The sequence below is a fragment of the Phalacrocorax aristotelis genome, chromosome 2 (assembly GCF_949628215.1).
Source record: "Phalacrocorax aristotelis chromosome 2, bGulAri2.1, whole genome shotgun sequence".
Taxonomy (NCBI): domain Eukaryota; kingdom Metazoa; phylum Chordata; class Aves; order Suliformes; family Phalacrocoracidae; genus Phalacrocorax; species Phalacrocorax aristotelis.
Genome location: NC_134277.1, coordinates 5,781,244 through 5,799,683, shown reverse-complemented (window position 1 = coordinate 5,799,683; position 18,440 = coordinate 5,781,244). Strand labels below are relative to the sequence as shown.

General features: G+C 48.1%; 1 protein-coding gene across 3 annotated transcripts in view; it reads left to right on the top strand.

The window, feature by feature from the left end:
• The window catches only part of LOC142052346 (mitogen-activated protein kinase kinase kinase 3-like), an 85,327-nt gene that overhangs the window by 60,395 nt on the left and 6,492 nt on the right, over window positions 1-18,440 (top strand). For all 3 annotated transcript variants that reach the window (XM_075082240.1, XM_075082239.1, XM_075082241.1), the window contains 7 exons: window positions 7,570-7,703; window positions 10,441-10,514; window positions 12,515-12,582; window positions 14,415-14,507; window positions 15,557-15,751; window positions 16,577-16,725; window positions 17,320-17,451. In XM_075082240.1, coding sequence (XP_074938341.1) covers window positions 7,570-7,703; window positions 10,441-10,514; window positions 12,515-12,582; window positions 14,415-14,507; window positions 15,557-15,751; window positions 16,577-16,725; window positions 17,320-17,451 — 845 coding nt within the window. The remainder of the gene's footprint in view (window positions 1-7,569; window positions 7,704-10,440; window positions 10,515-12,514; window positions 12,583-14,414; window positions 14,508-15,556; window positions 15,752-16,576; window positions 16,726-17,319; window positions 17,452-18,440) is intronic.

Sequence of the window (18,440 nt, the reverse complement as noted above, 5' to 3'; positions counted from 1 at the left end):
GTAGCTCAGTACAGTTGCTGCCTATCCTCAGCCTGAGGAATAGATGCTGCAAGCTGCTCAGGTCGGACAAGGTTGTGCTGAGCAGAGAGTCACGCTGGGCATGAAAGTTAAGAAGAGCCAAGGATCTGAGGTGTAATTTGAGGGGAAAAAGCAGTGATAAAAATCTCCAGTGGATTTGATGCTACTGAACTTCATGGAAGTGAAGAGTAAGGACCTACAGAAGGCCAAGGCTTTCTGGGACCTTGACAAACCATTCCTTTAACCACCTGCTGTCGTTCTCTGCGTGTCTCTCCCCCTTCCCCAGTTAGCAGAATAATATAGCTGAATGAGCTTGGGTTCCTCAGCTCCTGAACTGGGACCAGCTTTACCACATAAGGACCAAATATGTGTCTCCGCACCACCAATCTGTTCTTGTCGGTGGAATGAAGTCCGTCGTAGTTGCTTTTGTGGTTGCTCAGGAAAACGGATGTGCACAGTGTTTTGCAGTGGTTGTGTTTCAGGTGAAGGGGAGCATCCCTTTCCTTCAGAGGTGCTGGGAGTAGACACCTGCAGCCTCTGAAGCCAGGCTGGCAAATGCCCGGTCTCTTCTTGCAGCTCTGCAGGGGCTGGAGTTTGTTCATAGCCTTTTGTGGTCTTTTCTTTGGTTTTCTGTGCTTGAGTTTATGCTTTTCTTGCTTTCTAAAGTACTCTGAGCTTTTAGAAATTACAAGGACTCTTGATAAACCATCTGTAGGACCTTTTGTCTGAAGAACTTTGTAGGATTTTGTAGAGAGCAGGATGCCTTGTGCAGAAGTGGTAAAGCAGCCCATAGGACTGTATAGCAGGGGTATAATTATTCCTATTATAACCTATAGGCAGGATCAATGATCTTGAAATACAGTGGAGATTCTCTGCTGCATCTGTGGGTGTTGGTTACAGGGTAATTTTTACAGACACCTATTGTTTTCACACAGTTATTTGACAACCGTAGAAACAACAGAATCAGAGGCCTTGAATAAAGTGGGACCCTCCTATACAAATATACATGAAGATATGCTTCATCCTCCAAAGTTCCTCTGTACTTATATGGCAGTAAACACTTTGAAACTTTTTTCTCTGTGCAACAAAGAGTATTTTTCTCAGAGGATTTGTTCTTCCTCTGTCTTGTGGCCTGTGCTGCCTTGATAACATATCCTGTGGTTTGCTGCATGTCAGACAATGATATGTAGGAAATGTTCTGCGAGGGTAGGTCCAGTATAGCCCCTTGTGCGGCCATGCCCAACTCCTACTGAAGCCAAGGGTGGGTGGTACATGTACAAGAGCTCTCTTTGGGCCTGTTGTTTGGATGTGCCAGGGGTGTCTTTTTCTATTGTGGTGGGTTTTTTTTCTAGCTCACACAGCTCTTGAGAGTTTGCCCAGAGTCTGGCAGAGTCACTAGATGATTCTGAATGAAATGCACGCACAGATACATGGTAAGGCACAGAGCCTCAGCAGAAACTGTGCTTGAGCAAAACATCTCTGCTGCTCTTTTTTGGCACTTGTTAAGCTGTTAATGTAAGCCAGCGAAGAGCTGTGGCACTGGGAGCTGTCACTGATGTGTGAACCAAGTGTGGTGGGCAGAATTGATCCCATGTGTAGCTGTGCTAGCAAGAGGGTTAGTTCTTGCAAAGTTAGACTTTCCCACTAGCTTTTATGCCATGCCTTTCCTTACTGTTTTGGAGCTGCTGTAATACCAAGAGAGTCTCTGACCAGGTCCCTGCTGACTGTGAGGTGTCCCTGCCTTGAAGAGCATCCTGTAGATAAGACAAGGCAGACAAAGGAAGAGATGTCAGCTCTGCAAGGGTCCAAACCTGAGGTACAGATGGGTTTTGCGGGAATGCCTGAGTAGCAGAGTGGAGGAATGGGTATAACATGCTGGTTTAATCCAGATAATGGAAGAGGAGGAGGATTGGGCAGCACCAGATGTCGGATGCAGAGCTTGCTAAACTTTGGATCTTCAGGAAAGCCTGCATGTTGATTGCTAATGCACCAAAACAAGTGTCCTGGGTGCTGCTATACAGTGAGGTAGCAAAGGTAACCAGCCCATGCTACAGTCATCCCTCTGTTTTTTAGCATACAGACCGTCAGTCGTGCTCTTAGTTTGAAGAGAGGTTGCAACAAACCCTCGGTATGGTAACAGCATGCCAGACCTCTCTTTGGAGTTGTCTGAGGTCTGTATGAAGCTACTAAGCCCTGCTTAGGAGGTGTTCACAGTCCAGCAGATTCAGTTTTTTGACCTCCTGAGTCAGAACTGGGTAATCTAGCAGCTGGGCAGAAACTTCAGCGAGCTGAAAGGGAGAGCAGTGTTTCAAATGGAGCATAAAACTGAAAGTCAGGCATTAGACAGAGAGATGATCCTATGTTGTGGTTCCCTGAACTGAGGATTTCAATGAACTTGGTGAATAGTCAAAAGGCAGCCTAAGAGGCTGGGGTTTCTGTAGGAGAAACTATTCTTCACTTGCAGCTGCAAGGTATTTCACAGTGTTTGCTTCTGCTGTCATCAAAGTGGTTGCTATCAAGAGAAGCTCTTAAGCTAATTCAACTTTTCTCTTGAAACCACATTTAAAAGGAGATTTCAAGTGACTTCATCAAAAAAGGTGGTTCAGGGTCATGTTCTCAGTGTTTCTGCGATGTCTCAAGTTTTTCTGCTGACTCTGCCATGTTAGCAGCAATGAAAAATAATAAAACTGCATGTTGTTGGCACAAGCACTTTGGAAGGGAGGTAGATGTTCTGGGGAAGATTTGCCTAATTTTGCTTCTGCTGGACAGAAAATGTCTTCACTCCATGTCCCTAAAAAACCTTATGCAAAGTCAATATTTTCTTTTTTTTTTTTCCCCCCTAAACTTTTTCAGTGGGAATCTCCACCCCCTGCGTTGTTGTTTTGGTTTTGGTTTTTTTTTTTTGGGGGGGGGGGGGGGCGGGGGGGGGAGTTGGGGGGGAAGTGGGGAAGTGGAAAATATTCTACTCTCTGGGTGAGCAGCATCTACAAATGTTCAGCCGAGTGCCAGGAAACTTTGGCTAAAATCTGTTTGGGTTCTGGATTTTCAGATAACTGAGCGTCATTTTTATTTACTTTGGGGAAATACATATATCAGAACATTATCCACAAATTATTCAAGAGCCCCATTCCACCATTTTGGTGGAAACATTTACCAAAAGCTCTATTTTATTTTTTTTTCCCCACGGTGGCAAACCAGGCTGCTGAGCTGTGGCATCATGTGCCTGCCAGCCCTCTCCAGACCAGGAGCAAATGCTGGCTGGGTCTGTGCTGTCAAATACAGACCAGCTGTGGGAACAGCAGGACTTTCGCATTGGAGAATTGCCACTGCAGTGATGGAACCCAGGTTTTCATGGGTGCCTGGACACATGTGCAGCAGCATCTAACCCCTGCCAGCATGCTGGGAAGATTTGAATGCAGATCTCCAGAGAGTGATGGTACAAAGACTTCGCTGGTGCACAGGCTGGCCAGATGACTCTGAGAAACAAAAGCCTGGAGGTGATACCTGTGCTGTTAAATTTGCAGGGTGAGGACATGAGCGCTGGCTGGCCATTGGCGGCGTTGCTCAATCATTAGCCCATTCCCTGGCCAGCCCTGTACCAATGACTGCTGTCGCAGCAGTGCCCTGGTATAAACTGGGGTAGCATGGTCTAGGGACCTGTTGCAGGAGCTGGGATGGATGAGACCCCTGCTGTTTTGAGAAGAGGAGGAAAATTTGGCTGTGCACATCATGCCAGCTGCATTAGGGCTAGAAAATGGGCTCTGTCCAGCTTATTAAAATAGAAATACCGTAAAGATTGCCTTAAATCAAGATGTAGGACACCATCCTCAGAGGATCAGCATAGAGAGGAGGGAGACTTGTAGGGGTCCCGCTGAAAAAGAAGAAATCCAGGAGGATTTGGTCCATCCGCTCACACCTCCAAGCAACTGTCACAGAGCGAGAAATTTCCTGCAGGTTTATCTCTTCTTGTGCTGCTGCGTCCTGAGCCCCACGTTTCTGCCAGGGCTCAGAGGAATGGTACATCTTGACGTCATGTCCCTCATTCGTCTCTGCGGCGAGATCATCCCAGGGCTGGGCTCTCTGTGGCTGCAGCTGCGAGCGTAGGTGGCTGCCGACAACCCCTCCCCAGGTCTGACTTTTAAGGGGCTTCAGTTCTCCATCAGGACCCCTGCTTGATGCTGGTCGGTGATGGATGAAGTTTTAGGCAGGAACTGCCAGGGCAGAGAAAGGGTTGAAGCCAGGGAACACAGAGACGGAGGGAAGCCAAGCCTGGCACAGGGAAGCTGGCTGTACGTGCAGCACCATGAACTCTGCACATACTGCATGAAAGACACTTCTTAAATAAATATAACAGAAGGGAACATGAAAGACCCCAGTAAATGCCAGCAGTGACTCTAAGTCTCCGTGCTGGCCTGGTTCACCCTGCTTGGGACACGCTGTGCTCTAGTCTCAAATATATGGCTTTACATTAGTGCATGTAACATGGAGCAGGAATCCCTTCCCAAAGCACCCTGCTCCAAAGGGTAACCGAGGTCAGATGCTCAAGCGGTGCCAATCTGCAGAGTTTCTCTGAGTTCAGGAATCCTGAATAGAGCTGCTGAGATCTGACCAGCATTTGGCTTATAAAGAAGTGCCGCGGAGCCTGCCCCATCCCCACTGGGTCTGAGGACTGGATCTGACGTGTAATCCTGTAGACCCCGGGAGGACAGTTCCCGGAGGGTCTCCTCTCTCTGCCTGGTGCTGCTGCTGTTTCTTGAGTGTTAGGTCAAGTGTGAAAAGCATCCGTGATGTGTCAGACAGGCACATCTGGGCTTGTCCATCCGTTTCTTCCTCTGCCTCTGGCTGGGTTAAGCAGCATTATCTAATATATCCAACATGCCTTGGGTTCTCCCCACTGTGAATGAAGCCTGCCATTGAGTACCACAGCTTCTCTCTCTCCCTGACCCCCGTCTTCCATTCCCCCCTCCACCAGCAGTACTGAGAATGCCTGAGGTTTTGTTAAAGGGGCAGGATAGGGCTGGAGGGGGGAATCAACCTTGGGCTCTGGGGCTCTGCTCCCACCACCTCCTCGTGTTCCTCCTGGGTGGATGGGCATCCATGGATGTGAAGCAGCAGCAACAAGTGCTGCTGGAGGTGTGAAGCTGCATAAATTTCTTAGAGCAACTCTTCTACCTGAACAGCCCGGCTGAAAGGGATCTGGTTCAATCCAGCAGTTTCCAGGCGTGCAAAAGCCTGAGCGTTTTGTTTAACTTCCTTGCCTGCTGGGAAATGGCTAGTGTCTTATCCCCTTTTACAGTTTTTGGCAGGAAATATGACTCTGGAAGGTCAAACACAACTGACCTGATGACTGGGAGTAATTGTTACAGGCAAAGGCTTAATGTGAGATCATGCAAAGTCTTTACACTTGTGATAAATCTCATTTAACTCCCTGGGTTCAAAATCAAACAGGGCATGTACAGCTCTTGTAAAATCTGAGTTGAACAGTTCCTGGGCAGTGGGAGGGTCGTTGCAGCAAGAGATCCCAGCACCGCATGGGCAGACCCACACCTCTTAGTAGCAGTAACAGAAACACTCAACAGAGCTAAGATATAGCAGTTACACCACGTCAAACCCTCTAGCAGCTTTTCAGAGCAAGGGCCATCCTAATGTCTTTATGCAGCATTCTGGAATAACATCTGCTAAGCAAACGAGAGGCTGATAATGCAGGGATTTATCCAGGGTGCCCGCACTGTTAAATGGTTAAATATTTGTTTATTTATCTTCAAAGAGAGGATGCTGTACTTCCCAACTGGTTTTGTTTTTAGGGCTGGTGGAAAGCCAGTTCATTATGAGCGCCGCAGCACTCGAGAGATTCTCTCCCCCTGATCTTGGCGTTACTTCAGTTGGGCTTTTTTCACTGTGTTCTTATCCTGCAGGAAATCTGTGAAGGAGAAAATAGGAAGAAGAAAAAAAAAGTAACTCAAAGCCATATGACTTTTATTTTTACAATCCGAGCAAGGAGTCTGGAGGGAGCTGTACTGTGGGACAGAGATATCTATGTGTTTGGTATAAATCCAGCAAGGCTGATTTAGCGATCTTTAACGCTGGTGTGACACTGTTAAGGTTAGCAGCTCCTGATGCGTGTCAGCTTAAGTGAAAGGTGGGGACTTGGACTTGAAGTGTTGATCACAGTGATGGATTTATGCCAGAGATCAATCTGGCACGGTAACTGTGATGCGAAACAGCAGCAGAAGAGGCAGAAGTGTTGTGTTGGTTGATCAGTGTTGACTTCCACGATGGGATAGACCCCTTCCCAGTACCTTTCTCTTGCAGTATTGCGCTGGGCATGTTGTTACCAAATGGTAGCCATGAACCAAAGAGTTGGGAAGGCAGCTGCAAAAGTGGGTAAGAGGTGTAAGGAAGCGCATCTCCATGTGCTTTCTAACTCTTCAAGGATGTGTGCTTTGTACAAGGATGTGTACTTTGTAAAAACAAGTTGTGGTGTTGGTGCAGAGGCTCACATTGCACAATACCAACTGGTTAAAGCTCCAGCGCAGAGCAGCACGGACCTCTGTCAGCAAGTCCTTGCCATGAAGTGATGACAGCCCAGGGCTGGAGGGGAGGGACTGCAGAAAGACAAACGGAGCCAAGCCTGTGTGTCTGGGCCAAGTGAGGGCAAGACTCCCTAAATCCTGAAAAGAATCAGTTAGGATGGATTTGGGGGAGTAACAAGGAGGAATGGGCAGTTGACGTAAAGAAGCTGTGGAGTTCTCTCCCATGTGCAAAATGGGAACCCCTTTTGCTAAACAGGCCTGGTGGGGTGCCTGGAGAAGCCTTGCTCCCTGTGCCGAGGTGCACATGATGCCCACCAAAGCCCTGGGGGTTTCCAGGTGGCTCTGCCAGCTGCAGGCGTGGAGCCTCTGGGACTACACACAGAGGAGACAGCCCTCCCTTAGCAGGAGATGGGACAAGCTGATCCTGTAGGTCTTTCCCCTCCTCGTGAGTTTTGGATTCAAGGGCTTGTTTTCCTTCCTCTTCACTTTCGTGTAGGGAAGGGGGAGAGAAGAGGCGTATTTGGGTACAAAATGTTTACCATATAAGATGTGATTAAGTAATGTTGCACCAAGTTCACCCAGGCTGTTTCCCAGATTGCTAATCAAGGCAGTGATGTGATCCAGGGAGGAAGTGCCCAGAGGTCAAAGAGGGGAGGTTGGTTTGGATTTGCATTTTGCTTTGAGATTGCCTGGTTGTATCACAACAAAACTCTGGAGCCCTTTTCTTTTTGGTGTCGACAGAGCACCTGAATACAGTGCACAGCTCTTAGGATCCAGGGTAGGTTGAAGGCCAAGCCTTCTAGGTGTTGTGTGGCTCCACAGTAATAAACTGCCCCTGTTGCAAGAGCTTTTTAGGATGCTCATAAACATTATTGCATCTCTAGCTCCTCCATTCCCTTCTACACAAGTTCAAACCCAGCAGCATCTCCAGGAGGTCTGTGATCACTGGAACAGCGTCTCTGGAAGGACTTTGATGTGTCAAGTCCTCTTCTTGACCTGTGCCTTTCCCCTGTCCTAGGCTCTCTGCACACTGGCCGGAGCTCTCCGCCCCCGGGGAGCGTTCCTGAAGAGCAGCAGCAGATTGCTCGCCAGGGATCCTATACCAGCATCAACAGCGAGGGCGAGTTCATCCCCGAGACCATGGATCAGAATGTAAGTCGGGCCGAGGCGTGTGGATTAAGCTGGGGCAGTGTCAGGTATGAGGGAGGCCATTCCCACCATTAAATCGCCTGTGGGCCCTGCACATGGGGCTCAGACCAACTTTTTCCAGGAATGGGTGCCCCCAGGCTTGATGTGCTCAAGAAACAGCAGGCCAGATTTCCAGGATCCCTAAAAGCCAGCTGCAGTGGTGATGGCAATGTGCTCGGGCACCTCAGGTAGCTCGGGAGGAGCGAGCATAGATCTGGCACACACATGCACGCCAGCTGCCAGGCCCTTGTGGCCGCAGCCTTCCCAGGTCCAGGGACCACGAAGGAGTGTGCCAAGCAACCGATTGCCTGTGATTGCAACAGCCTGGGGATGTCAGCAGCTCTCGCTGCTTCCCATATGCTGTTCCTGCCTGAGCTTGGGCTACAGTTCTTGGCTTTGCCAACAGCCTCTCTCTGCGGTTTTGTCTCTCTGTCCCTCCCCCATGTATTTTTTTTTTCCTGTCTCTTAGTGAGGAATTTGTATATTCCAGTCCCTCAGTAATAAAAGAGCGGCTAGTTCTTCAGCACAGTAATGAGCAGTACCATTTCCTCCAGTTAATTTGGTACCCACGATGGGGGAAACTCTGGAGTGTCAAGGGACCAGAGTGGGAGCAGCTTACACCTCCCTCTCCATTTGTACCTCTGCACAAGCTATAGCTCCGAAGAGCTTAGTAAAGGTCCTGTGAAGTCAGCTGGGCTAACTGCGCACGCAATTCATCCTTGTAAAGCTCTTGGAAGGGCAGGACCAGGATCCACAATTTGCTGGAGGGCTGGCCATGCAGGAGGGACATGGAGGGACATCTGGAAGGCACTAAGCTCACTCCAGCAGGCTGCCGTGACGGTCCCTGAGGATCTTGCCTAGGGAGATGTGCATTTCCTACACTCAAATAGCACCCACTAGCTGTGCTTTTGTGTGCAGGCTGTGCCAGTGTTTCCATGGCAAAGTTGTGTTTTCAACGGTTTATTATACAGCCATTAATAAAATAAGAAGTCACTCTGGATGAGTCTTGGCAGCGTCAGAGTGCAGATGTATCTTGTGCTCCTTACAGCCAAAAGTTGGCTTTCTATTGTTTTCACATGCCTTCCAAACACGTTTGGTAGGATTAAGACAAATTGCGTGTGCGTGCAGGGGGAGGTTCCACATGAACCCCCTCTTGGGTGTAAATCAGCGCAGCTCCGCTGGCTTTTAATGGAGCTCTTGTTAGCGCTAGCTGAGCTGAGCCTGCTCCTGATGAAGGTTCCCAGATGCTCCTCGCTTTTCCCCAGCATCACGCTGTGGGTGGCCTGCTGCCCTTCTCTAGCAAGTTAAATGCAGGAAAAAAGGGGATTTGGGGATAGCTTTTTTTTCCTCTCTTCTCACTGAGCAGCCATGCCTTTCCCCATACGGGCTTTGCCCTCAGAATGTCCTTGTGCTGCAGCTTCCATATGTGCCTCATGGAAAACCACTTACAAGCTAGTGTGTGCTGCCTTTTTGGGGATGCCCCTGTGCAAGCCTGTGATATAACTGCGGTCTTTGCCTTAGGACCAGCTTGGCAGATGGACAGAGGTTGAGTATGGAGGTTCCTTAGGTTCCCAAGTCTCTGCTTTCAAGAAATGAGTCCATTTCAGCATTATTTTAACTGCTGGGAGAGACCTGACATGGCTGGCAGAGGTGGGGAGGGGGGTCTAGCAGGGGTCTTGCCCCTCTTGGGCTGGTGCACTTTGAAGGATGAGGCTTTGGGGTAAAAACTGGGAAGCAGAGAAAAATCTCACTTTCCAATTGGGACCGTCCTGCCAAAACAATGTGGGTTGTTATGACAACCACTTGAGGAGGTCTAACACAGGAACAGCACATGGAAAAGGAGGTTGTTCCCATACATGGGGAAGGAGGAATGATGTGGGTCTGGGAGCCAGTGAAGGGTTAATGTGGTGTTTAACCCTCGTTGCCCAGCTTTCCTGGGAAGGAGCTGGGCTTTGGGGCTGGCTGGGGAGTAGGGGTTAGCGAGTGCCCACAGTGGGTCTGCAGCCAGGAGGAGGCATCGTACCGACCGCAGCACAGCGTGGCCCTGAGTGAGTTCTGCTGCATGTAGAAGTGCACATAGCCCCAGGGTTTGCCACTCGATACAAAACCTCTATTGTTACTAACCAGCTATAAATAACCCCGTCCAGTACAATGTCTCATCCAGGAAGCAACACAAATGCAGCTTTTGACTCACTGAGCTAGTGAGAGCCAAGCCAGTTCCTCCAGCCAAAAGCCCTGATGATGCTTCACTTATCACTGGAGAGGAAGGCTGGCCTCGAGTGCCAGGGCAGCTTGGGGAAGTTAGGAGTCCAGGGCTGCAATCCTGGCTGTGGAGCACAATATCCACTTGGCCTTGGGCACATAATTTGTGTCCTGATATCTTTGGTGTGTTTTTTTTTCTCCCCTCCCCCAAATATATTGAGCACTTTGAACCTCGTTGGCTTCTCAGCATGATTTGAACATCAGGGTGCTAATTATCTTTGCCTCAGTTTCCCTACTAGCAAAGAGTAGTTGGAAGGAACAATAATCCAGAGAGGGCATCATCAATGGATTTCCACGGGGAAGAAACCTCATCTCTGCTGGGGCTGGCATCAGCTGGTGTAAGGTGGAGCTTTGTTGACCCTGCAGAGGTCTGCAAGTACTGGAGCTTGAAGAGCTACAGTGTGTCGTTTTATCATTTTCCCTTTTCTTCCACTGTCAGATGCTTGAAGCTTTCATCAGCCCCGATGAGTCACTGTCTGGGAGCTGCCAGTCCCTGGACAGATCTGTGGACAGGTGAGTTGTGCATGTCACCATGTTCACAAGCTAAAACGCAGCCTCCGCTCCATAGTGGGAGAGGAGCAGGGTCAGTGGCATCCCAAGGTTCCTGTTGGAGTGACAGTGCACCTGAGAAAAACCAATTTATCCTGGATGCTAAAAAGCAGATCCTAGCGCAGACATCTGTGTGATGGTATGATTTGAGTTGCAGTAATCTGAGCTGGACAAAGTAGCTGGGGTTCTGCAGACAGCCTGGCTTTGTGTGCCTGGGTTTTCTGCTTCGGTCAGATCCCTCTGCTACCCCTCCGGCTTTCTGCAGTCACCAGGTCAATATTCCGTTATCCTCTCCATGCCTCCTCCTCCCCGGGCATGCTGTCTGCTCTCCATTGGCCACTTGTAACTTCGGCAGCCCCTCTGCACTGCTAACAGCCACAGACGTGTCAGGCAAGGTGCTGAGGACACCAGATGAGCAACAACTAAGTTTAGCTTCTCGGCAGGAAGCAACCAGGACATGTTGTACTAACACAGGCTGCGCGGTTCAATAGTTGGTGCAGTTGGTTGGTCCAAGCTTACACGTGCACAGCAACTGTATGTTTGCTGCTGTGCACAGTAGGCTGCATATAAGACACAGTGTCCTTTTGGGAAGCAGTATGTATTTTTTTTCCATCTGCATCAAAGATTTTCTTTTTTTCTCTGTTGCTTTTGCTGTACAGCATCAAGGCTGTGTTCCAGCAGGCCTGCGTTGTGTTGATTTAATTGTGTAGCGTCCTTCGGGTTTGCAGCTCTGTGCTTTGGATCTGTCTCCGCATCAAGGTCCATTTCCTTTTTGTGGCTTTTAATAATTTCCTGTGATGTATTTGCTCATTGTTACGGCTGTATCAAAGCTGGATTCCTTGTGCTCCCAGCCTCAATGCCCCAGCTTTACTTTTGCATAGACTTTGCTAGGAAGAACAACAGAAGGAGCATGGCCAGGTTAAATGCTTTATTGTGAACCAAGAGAAAAGTGTTAGGCATGTTTGCAAAAGGGTACTGTGGCTTGGATTCACTTACGAAGAAGCAGGCAGCTGTGTTCAGTTGTGGTGTCTAGGAGCTGGAAAAGGCATGAGGAGGGCTATATGCTTCAAAGGCAGAATGAGGAGTAAGCATGACGTAGCTGAGCCGTTGCTGCCAATTGCTTGAGATGGTGTTAGCCTCAAGAGGGCACGGTGACCAGTCTGATGCTAAGAAACAACACAACAAATTCTTCTTCACCATAGCAAACCTGTCATGATTAGCTTTTGACATGAGAAAATTCCAGAGCACTTTACAAAGCAGATTTCTACTATTCTGCCCATTTTGTTAAAAGGGAGAGTGGAAAAACAACCTGTCCAGATCACCCTGTTGGCCCTCACAGAGACTGGGGTGAAATTAGGGTTGCTGAGATCCTTTTGCAGTGCTTTATCATCCTTTCAATGTAGTTTAAAGACTTTGAGCCTTGAAGCACTTCACTCTTGCCTCCTGGTCTCCTGGGAAGGGTGTGTGTGCCTGGTGGTGGTCCAGAACCTCCTGAGAGAGGAAGGTGGAGGATGACGCTGCAGAGAAGGGGAGACCCACATGAATCAAGAGCGAGTGAAGGGCTCCAGTGTATACATCTGCAGCAACTCAGCAATGTTCACAGAAAGCAGAGTTGTGTGGTTGAACACTTGACATTGAGGGAAGAGAAACCTGCGTCCCTCTTTCTGTGCTGTCTTCTGCATAGGTGTTCTGGTGTGATCGTTGGCTGCTTCGTTTCAGCCTGGTGACTGTTTTTTCTGCAGCATCCCTTTTGTTTGGCGCAGGAACAAGCTGGGATGAAACAAAAGAACAGTCTTCGTTCTTGTGCAGGTTGAGGATGGGAGCTCAATCAGGTAGACTGAGCTGATCAGTGCTCTCATGGTATAGCCTGTGCTTTCTGCATGTAACCACATCCCAATTCATTCCACAGCCTTTCTGATATAATGAAGTGTATACTTATATTTTTTTTTTTTATTCCTTTGCAGCCCTCCCTTTACCCAAACCCCTGTTCCTGGAAGGAAGAGCCATCCCAAAGACAGTCTTGATTGCATGGGTAAGCATTCACTTAGGTTTGTATTTGCATAAAAGTATAAAAAGCATGTAATAAAGAAACTGGATAAAGGCTATTAGAGGGGTGGCAGTGCATGAAATGTAATTAAAAACCATCAAGCAAAGCGGCTTCATTGCTTAGGTTACACTGCAAAATGACCCTGCAATGACCAAACATGAATGTTCTCTAATACTAAAAGACCCAGAGCATCAGACACAGGCAGGGCTGCTGTTGTCATCATTAACCCTTCTTGGCTCTGCTGCCATAGTGGTAGCACTGAAGAACCTTTGGGTCTGGTTTGGGAATCAGTTTACAGCAACAGCAGTCCAAACCTGGGCAGCAAGAGCCCTGAAGTAAATGGATGCAAGCAAGTAAAGCTGTTGGAAGATCAGAGGTGAGCTGTGTGTTGGAAGGAGGTGCTGAAGGGACCTTGCTCTTGTATTTGGAGACAACTGGGAGGTGCTGAGAAGCTGGAAACAGCCTTGTGGCATCACCTTTCGTCTCTGTACCTGTGAGTTGCACCTTCAGGATCCCAACTTCCTACCTAGCAAAACCCGAGTCCCAAACTATCTAGGGAGTTACACTTCTTCCACTTGCATTAGTAACAATCTGTAACGCTGCAAGTGCTGTTAGAGAAAGTGCATTGGTAACTTGCAGGGACCGTAGGTTACTGCTTAATCACTTGCAAACATCCAGCTGGTTAAATCATGGAAACTGTGTAATATTGTAATGACTTTCACTATTAAAAATGAACAAATGGCAGTCAGCCTGTAGCATGATAACTCATTTCTGGCCAGAAGCCGGGTTTCTGGACTGAACTGTAGAGATAAAGCTGCAAGTCAGTCCATGTCACTGAAGGTTTTAATACATCCCTAGTGGTAGGGGAGATATTCTGCTTTAAGTCACACGTGGCTTGCCGCAAACTTCTTGACCTGTCCTTGTTGCTTTTCTTGCTGACCATATTTCAGCCATTATGTGCTCCTCTTGCACACTGCTGTAATGGGGAAATCATGCCGAAGCACCGCTGAGGCCAGGAATGGTCTCCAAGGAGCGGCTGCTGGCCGCAGGCTAAGACAAACAATCAGAATGGACTGTGTCATTAGAGTTGGATGGAGGAAAAACAGGAGGTGAAAGATGGGGGGGAAATGACAGATATTTTAATCTCAAGTTATTCAGTGCTACCAGCAATGGCTTCCTGTGCTGCATTTTTTTATTAAAAAAATATGTCCTTATCTCACGTGTCCATCCATCTCTCTCATAATCTCATGTCTGATCTAAACTCTGATGGTCTTTAATCCCTTCTGTCTATTCTAAATCTATCTTTCTAGCATGTGATCGAAGTAAATATAAAAGTTTGAAGCTCTGGGGGTATAGATTGGTCTCTGGCTTTCAGAGGTCAGGAGTCGCATCTGAGAAGAAAAGAGGGGAGGGATTGTCCAGTGTTAGCCAAGTGCTGGATTTTTACATTTCCCTGGAAATACCTGGTAATCAGAGCAGAGGCTTTCAAATAGATGGATCTGGGCCTGACCCAGGCATGATCTATGTTAATCCCCTGCCTTTTATTTGAACAGTGCGGGCCAGGGTCCATGAAGTCAGCAGTTAAGCCTCTTTGCTTTATGGGGACCAAGACCAGTGTGTCTAACCCTTGTTTTCCACTAAGGAGTGTGTGACTGCAGACAGATTCCAGAGTGAGCCTTGGGGAATGTATGGTCATGTAAATGAACAGCTTGTCACCTCATTCTTGCCTGTAATTTAGCGTGAAGACCAGTAGAAAAGCTCTGGGCATTTGATACTGAGCTGGTCTTAGAAATGCATCTCTTCTTCCCTCCTGACAGATTTCGACATCCCATTCTGTGAGAGGTTTGGGAAAGGTGGGACGTTCCCGAGGCAGTACCACCTCTCCCAAAGTCGCAAGGACTACAGCGATGGTAAGAAACTGGTGAAGGGTCAGGGAGGGAGGTGCTTGGTCCAGGATCTCGGTGGCCTGTGACAGCGCTTAGGACTGGAGAAACTTGGGGAGAAGAACTTTTAGAACATTCTGAAGGAGATCTTCTAAAAGGGGAAGAACCAAATAATTTGGGGTTCACTTCCATATTCTGAAAAGCATGCTCTGTGAGACCTTGCAGGTCTGCTCTTGGGAAGTGCTGAGCATCTACAGCATGTGTGAAAGTCAGTTTTCAGCTCCTCCGCTCGTTATACCTAGTGTTTTAACTTAGCCATATGGATGGGTAACGTTTCTCTTCCCTGGTGATACCAACCTTTCTGTTCGCCTAAATTGCTTGCTTTTGAGGATGTTAGTTTGTGACCTTTACAGCAGGTTTCTCACAGAACTGTATGAAATCCCCTAGCAATTTGAGGGCAGCAGTATCTGTTCACATCTCTGTTTTAAGCTGGTGAGCTTGTTGGGGACAACTCCATCACCTCATCACTGCTCCTTCTTTTGCTGTGTGAGACTGCAAGTGGTGGGAGGAAAAACTGAATAAGGACCAAATTCCCTTGTAAAAAAGTACTGAGGGCATGTAGACAGCTTATTGAGCCTACCAGAATGAACTTCCATCTCTCACTGACACCACCCTCTTGCAAGCAGTTATCATTGGCATTGCTTGTGTGGTCGTTCGTATTGTGGTCCTAGGGGCTGGCAGGGATAATTTGCAGTGTAAATCCCTGCCCTGTTCAGAGTTTAATTGTGATTAACAACCAACAAAACCCCCTAACATAATTAAACTGTTGCAAACCCCTCTGGAAACATCTGCATTAGGTGTAATGCCTGCTGTTAACAACTCTTAAATTGAGTTAAAAACGTTCACAGGGCTTTGCTTCAGTTTCGTTAAAAGTGCTTTATTTAAGCTGAAGAGGTGCGTCACTGGCTCTGGGCAGCGACACGAGAAGGTGGTGATGGGTAGATCCAAGGTGGGGACAGGTGGATATGAGGTGGTGTATACGTTCTTGCTCTAAGTCTTCCCCTTTTCTCCTACAGGCCGGAGGACTTTCCCCAGGAGTTATTTCCCACAGGAGAACCTGTTTCAGCTTGTCCCCTCTAGCCGAACCAAGAGCTTTAATGGGGACAGCAAGCTCAGCACCTTGCAGTACGACGAGTACAGGCCCAAATGGTGGAACAATTGTGAAAAAAGTCTGCAGGTCTTCAGCACCTCCCCTACAAAAGCTAGGAACTGTAAGTGACTCAAAGCCACTAGTGTCTGAGGGCTCGGTACATCTCGGTCTTTGAAACTGAGTTACCATCACCTGCTGAGTTAATGGACATCAGCTAAGCTAACCATGTGTGAACGCACCCCGATTCCATCCCCAACACAAGGCACGCTGCGCTAGTTTATGTCTCAGTGAGGAAGATTTAATGCAACACACTGTAGCTTACTTTGGCCTTGACCTGAGGGCGTGTATGGCATCAGCTGGTTTCATCACTCGCTGGGCTGCAGGAAATTGCTTTTGTATTGGACTGTCAATGTGCTCGCACAGCAGAAGCTTCCAGGAGATTTGGGATGCAGGAGTAAATGGGTTCAGAGGGTCTGCAGGCTGCTCTGATATTGCAAGACTACCCACACTGTAGAAATTGGTGCATTCTAGGCCTGTTCAGTGATGGATAACAACCTAGAAAGGACTAGTGAGATAAAACTTTACTGGTCCCTGCCTGGGTTGCTGCTCAGCCATGCTGTATCCTTCTAACTACTTCTATAGCAGAGGAAAGTTCAATGTTAGCTAAGCAAGCGGTTTCTAGAGGAAAGACACTATAGAAATACAGCTTTTCTGGGACTTGTTTCTGCTTTATACTGTTGCAGACTGGGAGGCATCCCCCCCCCCCCCACCAGTAACACTCATGCAATTAAAACTGGTTTGTTGTGGTGCCTCTGGGAGAGTGTGGCTCACTGCCTCCCTGGTGAGCTCATTGCAAGCCTGATCTGCACTCTGTAGGGTCAGACAGACCCCGATGCTGAAGTCTTCCTGCTGTGCTCTTCTCTCAACCCTCTCCTCTCTCCTGTAGCCCTGCAGGCACCTGTGAACTGGAGGCTGGGGAAGCTGCTCGGAAGAGGAGCTTTTGGGGAAGTTTATCTCTGCTACGATGCTGACACTGGCCGGGAGCTGTCAGTGAAACAGGTGCCTTTTGACCCTGACAGCCAAGAGACAAGTAAAGTGAGTAAGAGGGCAGGACTGCATTCTGCAGCATGTTGTGGGACTGTGGGCTGGAGGCTGAGGGTAGAGGTGGCAGAAGGGTCTGTTTCTTTGATGGAAGGCCGCGTGTAGAGACGGTGTGTGTTGTTTGCCCTCTTGGGAGTGGTCCCCAATGGCCTGCAGCACCAGTCAGCGTGCTCCCGTAACCTCTCTGCCTCCCAGTTCCTTGGTCATGTTGGCCCACTCTCTCTCAGGTATCATCTCTTGCAGGTCTGTCTGCTCTTCCGTAGTTTCAGCCTTGTTCCACCTTCTTCCCACTCTGGGCACTGCATTAGCTTTGCTGGTATCTTCATTCACACCTTTCCAGAAAAACAGCTTGAGCACAGTTAAATAAGTAAACCTGTCTCAAAGCCAATCCCTTGTGTGTCTCACCTGTCTTCCTCCTTACCTTTTTCTTAGGTCAGCGCTTCTCATTTCTGAGCCTTATGTGGCTGATGTCCTTGTGGGCAGCTTCACAGGTGCCGTGAAAATAGTGCTCAGCGTCAAGCAGTATTTGGATAAAATTCCCAAAGTAACCATTCCCTTTCATCACGAAGCATGTCTGTTTTGTTGCAGGAGGTGAATGCCTTAGAATGTGAGATTCAGCTGTTGAAGACTCTCCGTCATGACAGGATAGTGCAGTACTATGGGTGCTTGCGGGATCCTGAGGAGAAGAAACTGTCTATCTTTGTTGAATACATGCCAGGGGTAAGTGTGGTTCTCGCTAAAGGTTATCCTGGAAGACAGAGAACAGATTTAGACTGCCCTGGAGTTTGGTGAAATTTGGATCTGGAGTTAAACCACTCAGCTGAGCTGCTCTATATCCGATGAGCCAAACCAAAACAGTGGATGCATCTCTAAGGCTTGGGAAAGCTTAGATTGCGAGTCAGATGTCATAGTGAAGCCCCTCAACATGCAATGGGTGAAATCAAAAGCCTTGAAAGCAGGTTTTAGGTTTGAATCCTGGAGCAGGGTGTGTTCACAGCCTGGAATCCGAACTTGGTGAATGTAGGACATGATCTAGATCTGGCTCCAAACACTGTGGCCTGAGCCCATCCTTAAGTATTTATTGCAAATCCCTGCAGGAAAAAGCCAATAGTACAACTGTCCACCCACAGCTGTCACCAATTATTTATGGTTTTCAGCCTGTGTGTATTAAAAACAGTGTTACTCGCAAGTCTTCTTTTCTACAGGACAGAACTTCTTGTTGGTAGCATTATCCTCTCATGCAGGAGTGGTTTCAATTTGAGGCTTTGCTGATACAGAATAAAATAGCCCCAGGGAAAAAGAAGTTCAGGAAGGTTTGAGGGAGTCTAAGCAGGGGCTGGAGAATGTACGCAGATTAGTTGAACATCTTTCTCCATTAGCGAGCATGTGAGTTACATCAGCTATCTAGACAAAGTCATCGGTTGGTATAAACCAGCATAACACTATTTACATTGCTGAAGGATCTGTTCTCCAAAGTCCCGCCTGTCCAGCTGGATTCGTTCCCCAGAGTGTGGGAGAATAAACCCTTGTTTATACAGAGATTTGTAAGATCAGAAGGGACTATTAAGTCATCTGGTTGCAAATAATTTCGGTCATTAGTAAGCATTCTAGAAGCTCTCCCAACACATCTCGCACGTGAGTAATCAGGTGGACTTCCACGTGCTTGAGTCCCTTCCAAGCCCTGTCCTCCCTCTCTCCCTGTGGGCCGG